Consider the following 19,000-nt stretch of genomic DNA (forward strand, 5'->3'; position numbering starts at 1 on the left):
GGCCAAGCAAGTAATAGAAATGAGTGGAGTGGGTGCAGTCAACTGTGGTAAACTGGCAAGTACGTAGCCTAATAAAAGTGACTACTACTCACAGTCGCCATGTTGGAATGAGGATCCAATGTTGCCAGATCTCCCCATGATTCAAGAGAAGCCAGAAATTAGGACTATACTAGCAATTAACCCAGTTAAAAAATCCCAAATAGAAAAGATGCCATTTATAATAACAGCAAAAGTCCAGATTATTTAGGAATAAATTGGTGAGAAATGTTAACAGTGATATGATAATGGACGTAAAAAATAAAAACAAATAATGATAAATGATATGGATGGTAGGATGTACCATACTCTTAACTGGGCAGATTCAAATTGGGGGACTTAATTTTTTTCTCCAAAACATAATTTAGAATTCTAATGCAAATGTAGCTAATAATCCTAAATAGATTTTTTTTTTTTAAAGATGAAAGGTGATGCTAACGTTAAGAAATCTACATGAGTAAGATAATGAAGAGTGAAGCTTGAACTGACAGGAGAGACTTTCTGAAAAAGGATAAGATGGAACCAGCTCTAAGGGATGTGAATGTATTATAGGTATTATTACCTATTAATAAAAGGTATTATTACCCTATGGCAACTGAAACAGTTTAGAACTAATTCTGAATTAATCAGAATAGATGCAGAAAGAGTGATAATTCAATTCGGTGGATTCAAGTACTGGGGCAATTAGCTACATCACTGGAAAAACTGGTCCAGAGTCCTCATTTCTGATGCCAAAATAAATTACAGATAGATTAATTAAAAAATAATGAAAAACCAACATGGCATAATCTGTTTTGATGTTTAAGTGAGAACTTTCTAAACTTTCGAAATGAAGAGCAACAACAAAAAAGACCTATGGATGCTGCAAGGCAAAAGCCACACACTAAAAACAAAAATAATCCTTGCCTAAAATTTTTCCATGACCCAAGATTGCTCTCTAGCACTTTCTATGCTTTCTTCTTCACTTTATGGTCAGGTTTCTTGAAGTACCTAACTTGACTATTTCTCCATCACTCACTCCTTCCTCATCCTGTCACAGCCCTCACCACTGTAATGCCACTGCCCTTGCAGGGCTCACTTTTCGGTGACTGCCTATTCCTAAATCAGTGTACATCTCAGTACTTATTTGTTGGATCGCTAGGCTGCTTTTGATATGGCCAAACATTTCCCTCTTGGTGGAATGCTCTTCCCCCTTGATTTCTGTTTTATTTAAATCATTTTTAAAAGCCAAGGTAGGGTTGTGTATGTGTGTGTGCGTGCATGCACATGCACACTTTTTTTTTAAATGCTACAGAATGCTTCTTCCACCTTTCCCCACTGTCCAGGAGTTAAGTGTGGGCTTTGGCTCTTGCTTCCCAACCCTGTCTGCGTATTTTGCATTAAGCTTTTAGTCAGTGTTCAAATCTCTCTTAAGCAACATTACCACCTTCTAAGCTTCTCTTCCAACTCTTCTGCCAGTCTTCCTCCTCTTTGTGGATCTTTTCCCCCATTTACCCTTTAAATGGCTCCTTTCCCCAGGACCTCATCCTCAATTCTGTGCCTGGTGTGCCTGAATCACCCCTATGGCCTCATCTGCAGCTCCTTTGAGCTCCTAGGGAATCCAACTTTCTAATGGTCGCTGCTATGGATGTGGCCCATGGGCACCTTGCACTCAAAATACCCAGTGGTGAACCATTTTCTTGAAACTAGTTCTTCTCCTCATAATCCACCTGCATATTCAATCTCCTGGAAATTATCTTGATTCTATTCTTCACCTGTCATATTAGTAATTTCTTTAACACTTATTGAATCTGTCTCCTTGATCCTGTGGCTATGCCCACTGCCTCTATTTAGGTGTGGGGAATATCCAATTGTGTGGGTTACCTGGTGTAGCCTCCCAAAATATCCTTTTCCTTCCAAAGAGCTTCCATTCTGCAGCAGAATGACCTCATCTTTTTCAACATAAACATTATATAATTCTCTTGCTTACAAGTATTCCAGTGGGTAAGGATAAGCTCATTAAGGTTAAGTTCAAGTCTCCTGGCTAAGCATGCAAGACCCATTATGACCTAGCTTTTGCTTACCTGATATTCCCACCTCTGGATCCTTTGTTTTCACCATACCTTGTTTACTTGCCCCTCTTTGAATCTGGCCAAGCTGTTTCATGCCCTTGTACTTTTAAATGTATCACCCTCTCTGCATGAAATGTCTATTCCCTTTAGCATACTTTGGACAGATAACTTCCATCCATCCTTCAAAATCCAGTTCAAAAATAAAACAAAAAACAAACAAACCCAAAATCCAGTTCAAATATCACCTGCTCTAGGAAGGCTGATCTTCATTTACCTTCTTAACAATCTACTAGGTGTTGACCATCCTTCACTTGGCTCCGTGAGGGTGGGCACCAAGTCTTACATACCTTGGTATCACCACCAACTGATACAGTGTTTGGCATAGCAGGTTCTCCATAAATGTTTATTGGATGAATGAGTATAGAGTTAGGAGGCATGCAAAGATGAGGAAACACTAATGCAGGTAGTGGGGAGAAGACCGGCCTGAGTCCTGGAGAGTGTAAGGAGCACTTAGGTGGGGTTAGCATTGGAGAGAGAAAAGGGGTGGGCACAAGATAATGCTGAAGAAGTATTGATATTAATTATAGTAAATTAAATGGAGAAAATAATATATGAAGGTCATTGTTTTAATCTTTAAAAATTAACTTAGAGATGGAGGATGCTGAAGTCAAGTTAACAAGGGTAGAAGAGGCAGGGCCAGAGACAAACGGCCCCCTCCATCACTTTAGTGCATTTAATTTATGGCACCTGCCCCCTGAGAAGCCATCACTAAGTTCTCAAGAGTCTGGTGTCTATGCTGTGTAGTGCTCTAAGTACAAAATGGTATTTTATGGCTTCCAGATTTTAGACTGACAATTTCTCTATATCCTGTGTCTGAATTCTCAGAAGTCAGGCATATACACCTGGGGAGGCAATTTTGGTTAACATAATAGGATTACTTTAATAATCTCCAAGGATTGTGGAGATAAATAACGTAGAAATTTCACTCAAAAATAAAACCCCAAAAACAAGCTATAAAGAACTTCAGTGGGATGGTGGGGGCAATGTTAACGTAAACTCAATTAACAGTTGTAAGTGTGTGTTGAAACTCTAAGCTCAGGTCCCTTAATTAAATATTTATGAGTCCTGGGGTCCAGACGGTGGTGTGCTCCAGCTGAGGCTGAAAGAGGCAAAGGTCTGTGTAGCCACCTTGAGCAGGATCAGTCCAGTCTGGGGGGAGGTGTGCACATAATCAGATGCCATCAAGACAGGAATCAAGTGCTGTTAATTCCTACAGACAAGAGCAGCAAATCTGTGTGAAAAGTTAAGGGTTACTGCTGAGGTTTGGCAGCAGTTCCTCACATAGAGAAGAGAAGGGTGTTTCAGACAGAGGGGAATTCTAGTCTCCTGAATTAGGCAGAGGGGAACAGAGCTGGTGGTTGGGTTTAAGGGTCGTCCGCTAGAAGATGGTTCCCTTCAGCAGCTAGGAGGCAAAATTAGAAAGGCAGATGAAGAAGGGGAAAACCAGAGGAAAGGAACTGTGGTGATGAGACCATCACCAAAGGTGCTCTGTATTTATTTTAGAGGAACAAAAATAATTCAAAAAGCACTTGGCCATTCTGTCTCTTACAAGGTCAAATAACAAAAAAGTAGTGGTGTTGAATACAGATTAGACTGCCTATTCTCAAAAACGGATTAATTTTTCTAATTCATTAGGTATTAGTTTGATAATAGGAAAACAATTTAATAAATGTCTATCTTGAACAGTTGTTATTCCAGCCTTTCTCGTAGGGTAGGGTGAGGCCGAATTATTTTGTTGGCAATTATTTTAAGGAGACTATGAAGCTCTAAAAGTCATGGCAACTTCCCCCCAAAGCACAACTTTTTCCTATAACTTCTCACAACACTATTTATTTGAGTGTCTGTAGTCAACTACAGAAAAATAACTTTTTTCCTCCCAAGGTATGTATTTGGTGCTAAAATAACAAATGATATCCTGCCCTAGAATGTTGTTGTTGATGCTGATAATAGCTCCGATAAGAAATATTTACAATTATGACTCATTGTGGAATCAGAGGTAATTGTCTTGCAGTCCGTTTGGAAAGAAAAAGAATAAATAAATAAATCTAGCTTCTACATTACGTACTGAAGCTATATCCTTAATCAAAGCTGGTCACGAAACAGAACAAAAGCAAGAATGAAATTCAAATCAAACTCCAGACTGCAAAGTATTGTTGACTGAAGAAGCTACAAGACGAACCTTTCACTCACTGAAGGAAGCAGACGTGTCTCCATGTATAATGTATATTTTTAAAAGCAATTATTTCACATATAGAATGTGATTTAATAAAACCATCGTCTATCTGCAGACTTGTGAACAGGAACCACAAAGGGGTACCTTCGCAAACATACAAACCCCTCTGCATAAAAGCAAGGCCTGTCAACCAAAATGTTGTGCCTCCTAAAGCTTAGAAAAATTGTAATTCGGTGCAATGGTTAGCTGATAGGGCGCAGATACAAAACCTGTAAATTGTAAGCCTTCTGTTAGATAGAAGCGTGTCATGCATAGTAGAAAAGATAGAGTTTCCTCTGGAAATCTGTTTGGAGAGGTGTTCATTTAAAGGCACCCAAGAACTCAGGATCAAGGCCAACGGAAGAGAAATAGAGCCCAAGCTAATACTGCGCAAATGGACAAAGGCAGTCACGAAGGAAGGGACCCGTGCTAAATCTTAATTCCAAACCAGCAAAATGGTTCTACATTCAAGCCAGGGATTAGCCATGAGGTCACTCAAGGAACCATGCAGAAGTGATGGGCCTGGAGAAACAGACACGCAGTCAAAAGCAGGTGGGAGGTATGAAAGGGGAACCCTGTGATCTTTCCTGCCTCGTAACAGCATGCTCCTACATACAGGCTTTCCGTCCAGGCTTGATTAAATGCTTCATTCAGAAGTGTACTGGCCAACAGCTGTGCCTGTGTGGACTCCAGCCCAAGCTGAATCACCTCTAATAATAGTTCTGAGTTCACTCTCAGACAGCATGGGTAGAGTATACTGAGAATGGTGAGGCTGCACCTCAATGAATATTGCATTTCACTGCTTAGTAATAAACCTCTAGCTCTGTATGACAAATACTGACAAAGATACACACAGTCACCTTATTTGAAGGCCTGATTGTGTAATTTTCCCTAGTGGAGAAAAATGTGTTTTTCTTCATTTCAGTATGCCAGGGAATTATTTGGGATCCAAGACATATTCCAATATAATTTATATCACCTAAAACTTCAGTAAGGACTTACTCATTTCAAGATATTCATAAAACAATCCCAGTTTGCCCATGAGCTGCAGGTGGTAGTCTTGTTCCCATCGTGGGGATTTCTTTTCTGTTCTGGAAGCTGTGTGATATCGTCCAATTAGGTTCTTGATCCAGCTGCCAAAAAGATCAAACTGTGAATGAGAATCTTATCAAATTATTTTGCAGATATCTTGAGCTAAACACATCATTCTCCCCAAGAAATGAATTTTGTTTTCATACTCAATTTCTTTTTACTTCTGCCTCCTTAACCCCAAATATTTTGAAAAACAGTACTATGTACCAGGTTTTATTAAAATTGTAACTGCTACTGTTTTCGCTCAGCTCCTTTTCATATGGACAGTTAGGTTTTTAAAAATACTTTCTCTCATTTGATTAGCTTTAGATTTCTTATTTTTTCCCCCCCCATTTCTCTGCTATTATCCAAAATAGTCTTTCCAGTATGAAATCACCAGAGAAGATAAAATAAAGCCAGACATGGTATGTGAGCTGGTGATCATGCTGTGGAGAAGAATGAGGCAGGGCAAGGAATGGAGATTGTTTGTATTTGTGGTGGGGGGGTGGTGCAGTGGCAGGGAAGGGCTCAGGAGTGACATTTGAATAAAATTATGAAGGAGGCAGAGGAAACTGTGACTACAGAGCCCCAGAAGCAGGAGCAGACCTTTTATGTTGGGCAGACAGCATGGAGACTGGTGTGATCCTGGACTAGTAGGAAACTACTTTGGTAGTTTTGAGGGGTGGGGAGCCTAAGAGACCATTGTGAAGATTTGGGCATTTTTTGGGTGAAGTGAGGAGCCATTGAAGGGCTCTCAAAGAAAAGTGATGTATTTTCATTTTAGATGAAACAGGTCCAAGACCCTATTTTTTTAATTTAGATTTACATTCAATTAACATGTATTATTGATTTCAGAGGTAGAGATAAGAGAATCACCAGTCTTACATAATACCCAGTCCTCATTATGTCACGTGCCCTTCTTCATGTTCATCACACAGTTACCCCAACCCCCAACCCTCTCCCCTCCAGTGACCCTCAGTTTCCTATGATTAAGAATCTCTTACGGTATGTCTCCTCTCTGATTTTGTCTTGCTTTATTTTTTCCTCTATGATCCTCTGTCTTGTTTCTTAAATTCCACATATAAGGGAGATTATATTATAATTATCTTTCTCTGAATCACTTAATTAACTTGGCAAAAAATCCTGTAGTTTCATCCGTGTCATTGCAAATGGCAAGATTTCATTTTTTTTGATGGCTTAGTATTCCATTGTGTACAAATACACACACACACACACACACATATATATGTATATATACATACATACATATATACCACATCATTATCCATTTATCTGTTGATTGATATCTGGGCTTTTCCCAAAGTTTGGCTATTGTGGACATTGCTGCTATAAACATTGGGGTGCAGGGGCCCCTTTGGATCACTACATTTATATCTTTGTGCTAAATACCCAGTAGTTCAATTGCTGGGTCATAAGGAAGCTATATGTTCAACTTTTTTTTTTTTTAAAGATTTTATTTATTTATTCTTGAGAGAGAGAGAGAGAGAGAGAGAGGCAGAGACTCAGGCAGAGGGAGAAGCAGGTTCCATGCAGGAGCCCGATGTGGGACTCGACCCCAGGACTCCAGGATCACACCCTGGGCTGAAGGCAGGCGCCAAACTGCTGAGCCACCCAGGGATTCCCCCTATGTTCAACTTCTTGTGGAACCTCCATACTATTTTCCAGAGTGGCTGCACCAGCTTGCATTCCCACCAACAGTGTACGAGGGTTCCCCTTTCTCTGCATGCTTGCCAACATCTGTTGTTTCCTGACTTGTTAATTTTACTCAGTCTGACTGGTGTGAGGTAGTATCCCTTTGTGGTTTTGATTTGTAATTCCTTGATGCTGAGTGACGTGGAGCATTTTCTGTTGGCCATTTGTATGTCTTCTTTGGAGAAGTTCATGTCTTCTGTCCATTTCTTGACTGGATTATTTGTTCTTTAGGTGTTGAGTTAGGTAAGTTTTTTATAGATCTTGGAGACTAGCCCTTTATCTGATCTATCATTTGCAAATATCTTCTCCAATTCCGTCAGTTGTCTTTTGGTTTTGTCAACTGCTGTGCAAAAGCTTTTTTATCTGGATGAAGTCCCAATAGTTCATTTTTGCCTTTGTTTCCCTTGCCTTTGGAGACATGCCAGCAAGAAACTGCTGCAGCTGAGGTCAAAGAGGTTGCTGCCTGTGTTCTCCTTTAGGATTTTGATGGATTCCCGTCTCATATTTGAGTCTATTTTTGTGTATGGCATAAGGAAATGGTCCAGTTTCATTCTTTTGCGCGTGGCTGTACAATTTTCCCAACACCATTTGTTGGAGACTCTTTTTTTTTCATTGGATAGTCTTTCCTGCTTTGTCAAAGATTAGTTGCCCATAGAGTTGAGGGTCCATTTCTGGGTTTCCTATTCTGTTCCCATTGGTCTGTTTTCGTGCCGGTACCATACTGTCTTGATGACTACAGCTTTGTAGTAGAGCTGGAAGTCTGGGATTGTGATGTCACCAGCTTTGTTTTTTTTGTTTTTTTGTTTTTTTTTTTTTTTTTTTTCAACAATCCTTTGGCTATTTGGGGCCTTTTCTGGCTCCATACAAATTTTAGGATTATTTGTTCCAGCTCTGTGAAGTAAGTTGATGTTATTTTGATAGGGATTGCACTGAATGTATAGATTACTCTAGGTAGCATAGACATTTTAACAAAATTTGTTAAAATATTTGTTCTTCTGATCCATGAGCATGCAACGTTTTTCCATTTCTTTGTGTCTACCTCGATTTCTTTCATGAGCGTTCTATAGTTTTCTGAGTGCAGATCCTCTGCCTCTTTGGTTAGGTTTATTCCTATGTCTCTTCTGGCTTTGGGTGTAGTTGTAAATGGGACGGACTCTTGTTTTAAGCTGAATAAATCAAGGGCCTGAGAAGTGAAAATGCTTCCTCAACGTTATAGTGCAGAGCTGGTTGGAAACAGCGCAGTGCTCTGCTCTATTGGACACTGGCCCCTCAGGGGTGTCTATTGTTTCATGTTATTTTCTTTATCAATGCCTCCAGATAAATGTGTCCCCCCCCCCCCTACTTTTTATGGCAATTTTTCCTGAAGAAAAACTGAAGTTTGCAGTGAGATGAGGTGTGCACCTGCAGTCTAAGCAACTGTTGTTCCCTCAAGCAACAGGTGACTTGTGGTTTCCTTGTGGAGTTCACCAGAAGATGCAAGACAGCAGCAAACAACTTCAAATACAAACATGTGGGCTAAGCTTTGGATCATTAAACAACATGTTTGTACAAATTTCAAATTCAGAAAATGAAAAGGCTTCGCACTATAAAGACAATGGAGGATGCTGCACATGCACGTGTGCAGGTGTACTTCCCTGCACCACTGCCCCCCACCCCCCTCCGGCCTCTGCATGGAGGGATGAGTTACAAATAGCTTGTCATGCTAGGTGACCCACTGCTCCTGGTCTCTGTGTAAACTTTACTGGCCACTCCTCAAGGTTCATGAAGGGGAAGTGCTCTACCACAGAACATGCCCCTGGCTTCCCAATCTTTCCCCACTTCTTTCTCTTCTGTGACATTAGGGGCACAGTAGGAGGCTGTAGAAAGTGGAGGGGATATGGTCTCAGACACCCCTGAATCTGAATCTACTCTTCATTGCTTACTCTTTGACTTTGGTCAAATTCAAATTAAATGAGGTAACAAAACTTACACTGCCCAGGATTTCTGTCAGGATTAAATAATTCAGAACAGGTAAAGTATTTAGCACATTTCCTAATATATCAAGACCACCTTCACAAACAAGATTTTCTTTGGACCAATACAGGCTAACTGCTGAGGCTGACAGGTAACACAGCCTATGTTACTTAGAATCTTGGCTTGGGGACACAATGTTGTCTGGATTGGCGGATCTCACTTCAGCACTTAGAATGACCTAGAATGCTTGATGCTAGTGCTACATCCTGTAACCCAACCCAAAGCTCTGTAATCAGTCAAGTCTAAGGCAAGGCTGGGAACCCACAGTTTCACACATGACAGGGGCCTTGTGACACAGGTGGTGTCACTCATCACCCTTCATGCCACCCAAACTCGAGATTCCTGATTTCTGTTGTTTTGGTTTTTTGCTCTGCCTCACACTTCCAGTCCTAGCCTCTTGATTGAATCCTCTCAATGCTCCAGAGAAGCAGTTCTTTTACTATCGGGGGTCCAAATCCATTACAATTTGGACTGAGGGTGAAACTTCTGTCTTGGCAACCACTTGTATGATCAGCTCATCTAGTACTTCCCTCTCATACTGTACTGCCTTTCATCACCCGTAATACATCATATTAGACGTCTTTCTGAGTAGCTTTCTTTTCTGAACTACAGACTCTTGTTCACTCTTCCTGAATTGAACTACTTATCTGTAGTAGGGAATCTTGGGCTGTCATCCATCCATCACTGTCCTTGGTCTTTAGGGTTTTCTAGTGAGTTACGAATCTAGTGCAGAGATATCAATCTTGACTGAACATGAGAATCATCTAGGGAACTTTTTAAAAATACAGATTCCAGATACTTCTTCCCCCGGCCATGAGTGGAAGCTTCCTCTCTCTAGCAGGGGTTATAAAATAATTTTCTTAGGGATTTATCATGCATACTAGCAATAACAGCATTGGAAAAGCACCCTTCCCTAAGTCCTTATTACGTGTAAAGCACTTTACACCTCATTTTCTCTTTGTAGCTTCATTATCATATTTAATCCAGATGCTATAGATAATCATCATTTCTATTAAGGATATTCCACAGTATTCCCACTTGCTAATTTTGAATACAAGCATCCTTCACTATCTGAATCTATTTTACTGTTCCTGAAAATAAAGGGTCAGTATAGATAGTGAGGGATAGCTGTATTTCGGGTTCTCTTTATTGTATGTCTGGTTCATCTTCCAGCCAAATCAGATCTGTTCTCTTATAATAGTTCACTTTCCTCATTTAAGTAGTGCATTCCCGTTGTGAAAAACACAGAAAACCAACAATGGATGAAAATTACAGCCATCTGTTATCTAAATACCAAAGAACAATGCTATTGGTATTTTGGATTTTTAGCTGTAATTATTTTCCTTAATGTTTAATCATAAAATTTTCTCCAGAGTGGCTTAATGCAGGGATTGTATGAACCCTTTGTCAAACACAGAATAAAATTCCCAGGAATGCCTCAAATATCAAAATACAAAGTGAGACTGGAAAGGGCAAAGGACTTTGGGCTTGTTCCCTGGGTCCAACAAACAATTCTGTTATTTTGCTGATGTTACGTATTCGAAGCACATGGGTCACTCATTCACTAGACTGGTGCTGGGGTGTGCCTACTAAATTCCAGGTACTGATTTAGGTGCCAGCGGGACCCCAAAGGGAACCTGGGTCACAGTGCCAGAAGTGCTTTGTTCCTGGAATCCTCACTGAGGACCTCCAGTGGTGTCAGGGTGGAAGAAGACCAGTTTACGGTGATATTCATTTCATTATGTTCCTTTGGACATATTTAAATGGTGGGAAAATAGCTACTGACTGACCAGGCTTTTCTTGCCTATCTTATGTATTTTGGGGTTGGGGATCGGTTTGGGTAGGAAGAGTAACTGATCTTTCACTTTGTGTGGAAAACGTATGCAGGAAAGTGGTACCTACACACAAAGACTGATGGGAAGAGCCCAAGTCACTCTCTAAAGTGGCTAGAATGTAGCATTCCCAGTTTTCAGACAAGGGAGAGATAATTCAAAACATACCGCCCTGAGGTGTTTTAGGCCAGGAATAGAAATGTCTAACAGGGGCGCCTCAGTGGTTTAGTGCCTGCCTTTGGCCCAGGGCGTGATCCTGGGGTCCTGGGATCGAGTTTCGCATCAGGCTCCCCGCCTGGAGCCTGCTTCTCCCTCTGCTTCTCTCTCTGTGTCTCTCAGGAATAAATGAATACAATTAAAAAAAAAAAAAAAAAAGAAATGTCTAACAAAAAGTTGAGCTCACTATAATGTGCATCAATGGCCTATCTTGAAGTACAGGTATAAATATACCATGGATACTATGTACATCCTTTATTTTTAAATATTTCATGTGAACAAGTTTCATTTCATATGAATTTCTTAGTACCAGTTTAGGAAATATATGTCCCCACCCCCATCCCCTGCCCTGCCAACAGTCGCTATTTTTTTGGTTCAGAAAATGGCTCACTGACAATCAACCAGTCATCAAAATTTAGTTTAAATAACTAGCCTACTTCCTTCAGAAAAATGCTGTTTACTAATCTGAGTTAAGCCCTTCCTCTATTTGATATATTTGTTTTCATATAGAAACCCACTATTTGTGCATGACCTACTTTTACTCATATGGAAAAATCTGAATATGAACTCAGTGAAGTTAAGGGTTATTTACTCCCTAGTAAGGACCCCACATATTAATTTTACAGTTAAGACCAGATCCTTTTTGTATAAGGGAGGAGGGAGGAGAGGAGAACATTGCGGGGGTGGGGGGACAAGGTGGAGGAGTAATGTTTGTTTTGAGATAGACCCTGATAGTTCACCTTGAAGGTGGAGGATGAAGCCTAATGAAGAAATGTAAAAGGACCCAAACGTTTCTGCTCTATGAAAACAGGGAAAAAAAAATGGTGAACTGCTCTGCAAAGAGAATAAACAGGAACTTGGTAATGGGGAAGAGAGAGGAGAAGTTAGGGGAGGGAGGAGAAAGAAATGGAGGGAAGTTCTGTGGGGTGGGGGGAAGATAGGTTGAAGAGTCTGGAGCCTACAAAGAAGGGTCATAAAAAAAAATCCAGCTATGCAGTGGGAGAAAAGACTTTTAAAAGACAGTGTTTTTTTTTTTTTTTTTTTTTTTTTTTTTTAAGATTTATTTTCTCAGAGAGAGAGGCAGAGACACAGGCAGAGGGAGAAGCAGGCTCCATGCAGGAAGCCTGACATGGGACTTGATCCCGGGTCTCCAGGATCACACCCCGGGCTGCAGGCGGTGCCACACCGCTGCGCCACCAGGGCTGCCCAAGATGGTGGTTTTTAATTTCAGAATTATTCTGGGTTGCTGGCTCCATGTCCCAAACATCAGTAAAGGCTGCTTGTGTGCATAGTTTTGGAGGACACTGAGAGGGGCCACAGTTGGCTTTCGGGTTGCCATAAGCAGAAAGTATAGACATAGGAGGCAAGACAGAAGAGAGATCAAAAGTTCTGTGAGGACAGAAACTCAGAGCCAGAAATTACCTTGAAAAGGTATGTGTCATAGTCAGAAAAATGGTCCACCAAAAGATGGCCATGTCCCACCCCCCAGAACATATGAATATGTTAAGTGACATGGCAAAGGGGAATAAGGTTGCAAATCAGCTGACCTTAAGATAGTTTCCTGGATCATCCAGGTGGGCCCAATGTAATTATCAGGGCAATCAAAGTGGAGGAGAGAGGGAGGGAGGGAGAGAAGAAGGGAGGGAGAGAAGAAGGGAGGGAGAGAAGAAGGGAGGGAGAGAAGAAGGGAGGAGGCGAGCTAGGGGGATGTGACTATAGAAGAGTCAGACACATAGCAACACTGCTGGTTTTAAGATGACAAAAGCAGCCACAAGCCAAGGAATGTAGACAATTCCTAGAAGCTAGAAAAGAGAAATAAATGAATTCATCCTATGGGCTCCTGAAAGGAATAGGTTGGCTGCCAACACTTTGAGTTTAGCCCACTGAAAGCTGCGTCAGACTTGTGCCTTCTAGAACCGTAAGATATTAAATCTGTGTTGTTTTGTGTTTTTCTCATTGTCCTCCCCTTATCATTAAGTTGGTAGGAATCTGTTCAGCAGCAATCACAGAAAATGAATATAATAAGCCCCTGAAAATGTGCAGAAATTGAAACAGCACTGGACTATTCACTTTGAGATAGGATAGAGCGAGCTTAAGTGCAGATTTAAAAGGACAGTGTGACCTTGGCTAACTAACATCTGTTGTTCTCATTTCTTAGGGAAAGAACAGTAAAGTCAAGACATTTGTGTTTATTATTTTAGATCATTATCTCTTGTGATCCTAAGGCACAGGATTACATGTTTGAAGAGAACTTCTCTGGTTGAAAGCATGTGGATTTGGAGTCCCATGATCTTGGACATGAATCCCAGAGTAGCCTCTTACGGATAATGTGAATGTGGGTAAATCACTTAACCACTTTAAGTCACAGAATCTTCATTTGCATAAGGGAGATAAAAATCAGGATTGTCTGACAGATTGAGAGATCTATAAAGCACTTAATACAGTGACTGGTACATAATAGCAACTCAACAAATTATTACCGTTGATTTTTAAAACCATAGTGTAAGAGAGGAGACGGTTGTAAGAAATTGAGGAAATAGTTCACAGCCCCAACAACCGCCATCTCCAAGGACTAGAATCAGACTGCTACCAACAATAGGCTAATAGGCATAAACTGTAGCAAATGGGGATTTAGGTTAAATAGAAAGCTTTTTTTTTTTTTCTTTTAAACATAATTATTAAACACTGGATACATATACACCATTGGTTGGACCATCCGGTCTGGAGGCCTTTGATGGAGTTTACCGCATTTTAGAGGTGGGCATGCAGCTGTGTGACCATAGAGGCAAATGGGTGGGATGGGTGGGTTGTTCTATCCCCTATCACATCCCCAAGATCACAAAACTTCATACTCACGGAAGTAACACCTCTTGTATGTTATTCCAGATTGCTTTTCCTCCCATGATTATCGTCAGCTGTGTCGTCAGTTCAAGGAGACAGCCACCGGGCTCACACTGGAATATTAAAAAGAAAAATCTCGCTTAAATTTTACAGGGGTCTAACATGAGACTGAGTTCATTAATTTTCTTTTTCGCTGATATTTATTCTGTTAAGGCAAAGAGAATCTAAAGAATTCACAGTGAAGAAACTCTTTGTTGGGTGCCCGGTGGCGAAAAACATGAAGCAGCTTAAATTGGCAGGAGAATCCAATTCTAAGTTCGTACCTCTTCATTTCTGTATTTTCCCAGCCAATAGGTTGGGTCTCCGGGATAACCTACAAATTTGCCCTTAAAGAATGCGATGTAGAAGCATGAAGAATAGTAGTTGACAAACTGGAATAAGAACATCTTCATGGTCAGGCTGTTCTCATAATCAGTCTGGGTCCTTGGGAGTTCTGCAGTTAAATAAAGGTAAGACTTAAAAATTGTGAACAGCTTTGAGACCCTAATCAAAGACACCGATACATGAGTTAACATGTTTAAAAAAAAAATACAATTCACACAGTTTCCCTTTAAGCTGTTTTTGAATTCCTTAATATAGCTTCTGTGCCAATTCCCAGCTTACACGTTGGTATAACAGGCCCCCCTCCCCCTTCTGCCAAGAATACAACATCCCACAGGGCCAAAATATTCAAGGATTCCTTAAAATTTACAAGCTTAATGTTATCAAATGGACAAGGCTTGTCCTCTCTCAGGTCTAAGCAGACAACAGGTTATTTCTGAACAGCCTGCTAAATGATATTTCTCTCGTCTTCCTGAATTGTGGGTAAGGAAGGTAGGGCTGTTGAAACAAACAAAATGATGGGGAACCTGTTACAGGCATTTGGAGAAGATAGAACAGGTCATCCTTCTAGTTGAGAATTTAAAGCAGTCGGATCATTTTTAGAAGATGACCGCTGAGCAGACCATTCGGAGAATGGCCCAGGCATATGCAGCATGTGGGGAGAGCTTAACTCCGACCACTAAGCAGCTGCCTGGGATACAAGCCAGAGAGAGAGAAACATTTATTATAAAAGCTGGAGCTGAGAAGAACACAGGGACATTAATATGAACAGCATGGGGGAAAGCCACGCAACAGGGTGATTACTTGTCCTCTCAGCAAAAGAGGAGCATATTTGCCACTGGAACCATGACCCCATTCCACTTATTTGCAATAAAAAGACTATTTACTTTCAACAATAGGGTACGTGATCTCACGTAATTGAAAATATTATTCAGCGCTGATCTGTTTACACAGAGCTTGGGCATTATAATGATTGTCTTTGCTTTGTCCCTTTTGCTAATGCAAAGCTGTAGATAATTCATTTCCCACACAGGTTAGATAAAATATGTTTACACTCGAAATTTTCTAAAATTCGTAACATACTGAAATTGAAATGCCTGAAAGAGACAGTCTCTATTTCTCACCAGGTTTTAAAAGTGTCTTACGGAATGACCTTACCAAAATTAGTAATCATGATTGCTACTTTTTCATATATGGTGTTCAGAATCATGATGATGATAAAGCTGATGACGGAAGCTGTGATAGACGTGGCTGTCTGTGGGGTCAGGTACTTCTGGATTGGGTCTGTCCCGTTGAAGGTCTGAGATAATTTTGTAGAAAATACAACCAACACTGAGAGCCTGTAGACTATGATCCCAATAACTGAGGCAATGATCAACAGGATCTGGAAGCACAATAAACACAGCAACATGAGATTCACAAATAGTATTTTTACACTTGAAAATCAACTCCATGTGTAAATGGACAAGGTGCACGTGCAAAGTGATGTGACTCTCATATAGTTGCCACAAGACGGGTGGAAATCGGGCACGTTAAATTTCAAAAAAAGGGAGAGGAATGATGGAAGTCAAAACAAAGTGTGTCCACTGAAGGAAAATGTGGGTGGCTCAGCGGTTTAGTGTCTGCCTTCGGCCCAGGGCGTGATCCTGGAGTCCTGGGATCGAGTCCCACATCGGGGTCCCTGTAGGGAGCCTGCTTCTCCCTCTGCCTGTGTCTCTGCCTCTTTCTCCCTCTGTCTCTCTCATGAATAAATAAAATCTTTAAAAAAATGTTAACAATAGGAGAAACTGCACAGGGCGTGAGTACACAGGAATCCTGTACTCACTCACTGTGCAGTTTGTCTGCAAACCCCAAACTGCTTGAATAAAGGTCTATTAAAAAAAAAAAAAAAGAACGAATCTTCAGAAGAGGAAAACGTGGAACCAGTGAAAACATCCCTCTACAATCAGGACATTCTTTAGGGTGTGCATTAAAGTTTTTGCTCAGTTTTCATCCTAATATTAAGGGGGTACGTTCGCTTCCAACAGAGGACCTATCCCTGGTTCAAGGGTCAGCAGGTGCTTTTGTCTTAGCTGCCTGCAGGAGGTGAGATAGAGGTGCCTGGAGGGAATTCAGAGATGGCAGCAGCTACCTGCTGATGAAAGCTTCACACCCTTTTCACCCTCAGATCCTAAGATCTTAAACCTGCAGTTACTCATACCTGCATCTGCACAAGATTCATTTCACTAACCTGTTGTATTTTTGACTACACAGACCCCAAGTCAGTGTGGGGGTGGGGAGGGGAAGTAGGGGCATCTGAAGCACAGCTTGTGTGTGGCTGGTAGGGTGTCCCTTCATTAGGCAGGTTTTCTCCGGCCCCTGAACCATGCACATTTAAAGGTCTCCATTTTATTTATATTTTATTTTATTTTATTTATTTTATTATTTTATTAGAGATTTTATTTATTTATTCATGAGACACACAGAGAGACAGGCAGAGGGAGAAGCAGGCTTCATGCAGAGAGCCCGATGAGGGACTCGATCCTGGGTCTCCAGGATCACACCCTGGACTGAAGGCAGCGCTAAATCGCTGAGCCACCCGGGCTGCCCTCCCTTTTATTTTATTTTATTTATTTATTTTTTAAGGTCTCCCTTAGAAACTGTTTTCCCTACATCTACTTTCTGGACTTACTGCAAAGTATGTATTTCAATGTGTCTGCCTCCAGAGAGAAAAGCTACAAAGAATGTGCATTTCAGGGCCAAATCATGTGCTGTTGTTTACAGCAACAGAGGGAGGCTGGTTTTCACCTGTGGAGAGCAGTGACTGGGAGAGATTACAGGTGAGGTCCTGGAGGTTCCTGCATCTGAATCCCAGCTCTGCCTCTAGCTGAGGGACCGAGTGCAAACTACTTAACCTTTGGGGCTTCCATTTCTTTGCCCATATAAGGTGGGATCCTAATGGGAACTTACTTATAGGAGTGTTGTGAGGATTTAATGTGTTACTCCAGGTAAAAGCACTTAGAACATTAAGCCCAGGCACATGAAAAGTGCTTATAAATGCTGACTGTGAGTATGGTGACTGGAGAGTTAACAAGATGTTTTTCTTACTTTTAAAGCCATCAGTGTGTAAAGAAGGCATTTTATTTCCTCTTCTAATCTCTCGCATTATCTCCTTCCCTTCACAGTTAGGGCTTAATACTTATGAAAAGAATAACATGTTTGTGTGTGTGAGTACATGTGAAAATTAGCCAAGGCTGAGAAAAATGTAGTAGATAAGGTATATCCAGTCTTCCTCTCTGAGCCCAACAAATATAGACCCTTAATTAATTTTAAAAAATATTTTATTTATTTATTCATGAGAGACAGGGACACAGGCAGAGGGAGAAGCAGGCTCCATGCAGAAGCCCAAACTGGGACTTGATCCCGGGACTACAGGATCACGCCCTGGGCCAAAGGCAGGTGCTAAACCACTGAGCCACCCAGGGATCCCCAATATAGACCCCCTTAAATTGTGTGTGTGTGTGTGTGTGTATATTTAAATCTCCATTAATAGTCTTTAAAAATATTAAGTGATTATAATAGATGAGATTCTTTAAGTGCTTACTATTCACCTCAGACACGTATATTTTTAAAATCCTCAACACCTGCCCTGTGAGGTTGGTAGTGTTCTATCTTTTACGGCAGAAAAAAGAGCCACAGAGATTAAGACTTTGACCCAAATTAAGCAACTAGTAACTGAAAGGACTGAAATACCCCAGGACTCTGGAGTCACACTAACCTCTGCATGGCACAGACTCCTACATGGTTTATGAAATGAATTCTAAGTCACTTCAGAGCTTTTACACACTTGGTATGTTTCCATACTTCTTCAGGGGACTTGATAGGTTCAATATTTCTCCACAGGAGGAAGATCTGCATTCTCAAGTTCCTTACGAATCTTTTCTGATTATAATTCCAATACATGCTTATTATAGAACATTTGAAATTACTCCATAGTGGATACTGGTTGCTTCTGCTGCCTTGGATCTGTTCCTAGTCTTAGAAGCAGACCTAGATTTTGCTTTCCAAAGGGGAATAACCTCTCCTCCATTTTCAGTCCTATGGTTTGGGCTGGATTGTCCCCTTCCCCCACCTTACAGGCATATATCCTGATTGGTTTGAGTCAAATAGTTATCTCATCTTGTGGGCCTCAGCAACTGATTCAAGGACTGATAAATAATTTAATAAGAGCCAGTGGGATGTGAGAGGTCTGCCAATGTCTATGGGAAAGAGAAGCTAGCTCTGTCAATAGAGGCAGCTGCTAACAGAAACCTCTCTTGGCTTGAATGTGATGTGAGGTCTGGAATCCTGCAGCCATTCTGAGACCGTAAGGTAGTGCCTACAACCACCAAGCCAGGGGACCAGTGGACACAGAATGAAGGTAAAACACACAGCCCTTGGGATCCCTGGGTGGCGCAGCGGTTTGGCGCCTGCCTTTGGCCCAGGGCGCGATCCTGGAGACCCGGGATCGAATCCCACTTTGGGCTCCCGGTGCATGGAGCCTGCTTCTCCCTCTGCCTGTGTCTCTGCCTCTCTCTCTCTCTCTGTGTGACTAT

The 19,000-nt window shown here is 41.2% G+C and overlaps 1 protein-coding gene and 1 long non-coding RNA gene across 6 annotated transcripts in view; one reads left to right on the forward strand and one right to left on the reverse strand.

Annotated features, from left to right (window-relative positions):
- Nucleotides 1-19,000, reverse strand: part of ANO6 (anoctamin 6) — a 186,014-nt gene that overhangs the window by 15,444 nt on the left and 151,570 nt on the right. For all 4 annotated transcript variants that reach the window (XM_049102767.1, XM_025477352.3, XM_025477353.3 and 1 more), the window contains 4 exons: nucleotides 15,585-15,810; nucleotides 14,369-14,538; nucleotides 14,061-14,158; nucleotides 5,362-5,492 (listed from right to left, as the gene is read on the reverse strand). In XM_049102767.1, coding sequence (XP_048958724.1) covers nucleotides 5,362-5,492; nucleotides 14,061-14,158; nucleotides 14,369-14,538; nucleotides 15,585-15,810 — 625 coding nt within the window. The remainder of the gene's footprint in view (nucleotides 1-5,361; nucleotides 5,493-14,060; nucleotides 14,159-14,368; nucleotides 14,539-15,584; nucleotides 15,811-19,000) is intronic.
- Nucleotides 14,416-19,000, forward strand: part of LOC112678217 (uncharacterized) — a 51,116-nt gene continuing 46,531 nt past the window's right edge. For both annotated transcript variants that reach the window (XR_007406560.1, XR_004809772.2), the window contains exon 1: nucleotides 14,416-14,554. This is a non-coding gene — a long non-coding RNA (uncharacterized LOC112678217). The remainder of the gene's footprint in view (nucleotides 14,555-19,000) is intronic.

The sequence above is a fragment of the Canis lupus genome, chromosome 27, assembly GCF_003254725.2.
Source record: "Canis lupus dingo isolate Sandy chromosome 27, ASM325472v2, whole genome shotgun sequence".
NCBI lineage: Eukaryota > Metazoa > Chordata > Mammalia > Carnivora > Canidae > Canis > Canis lupus.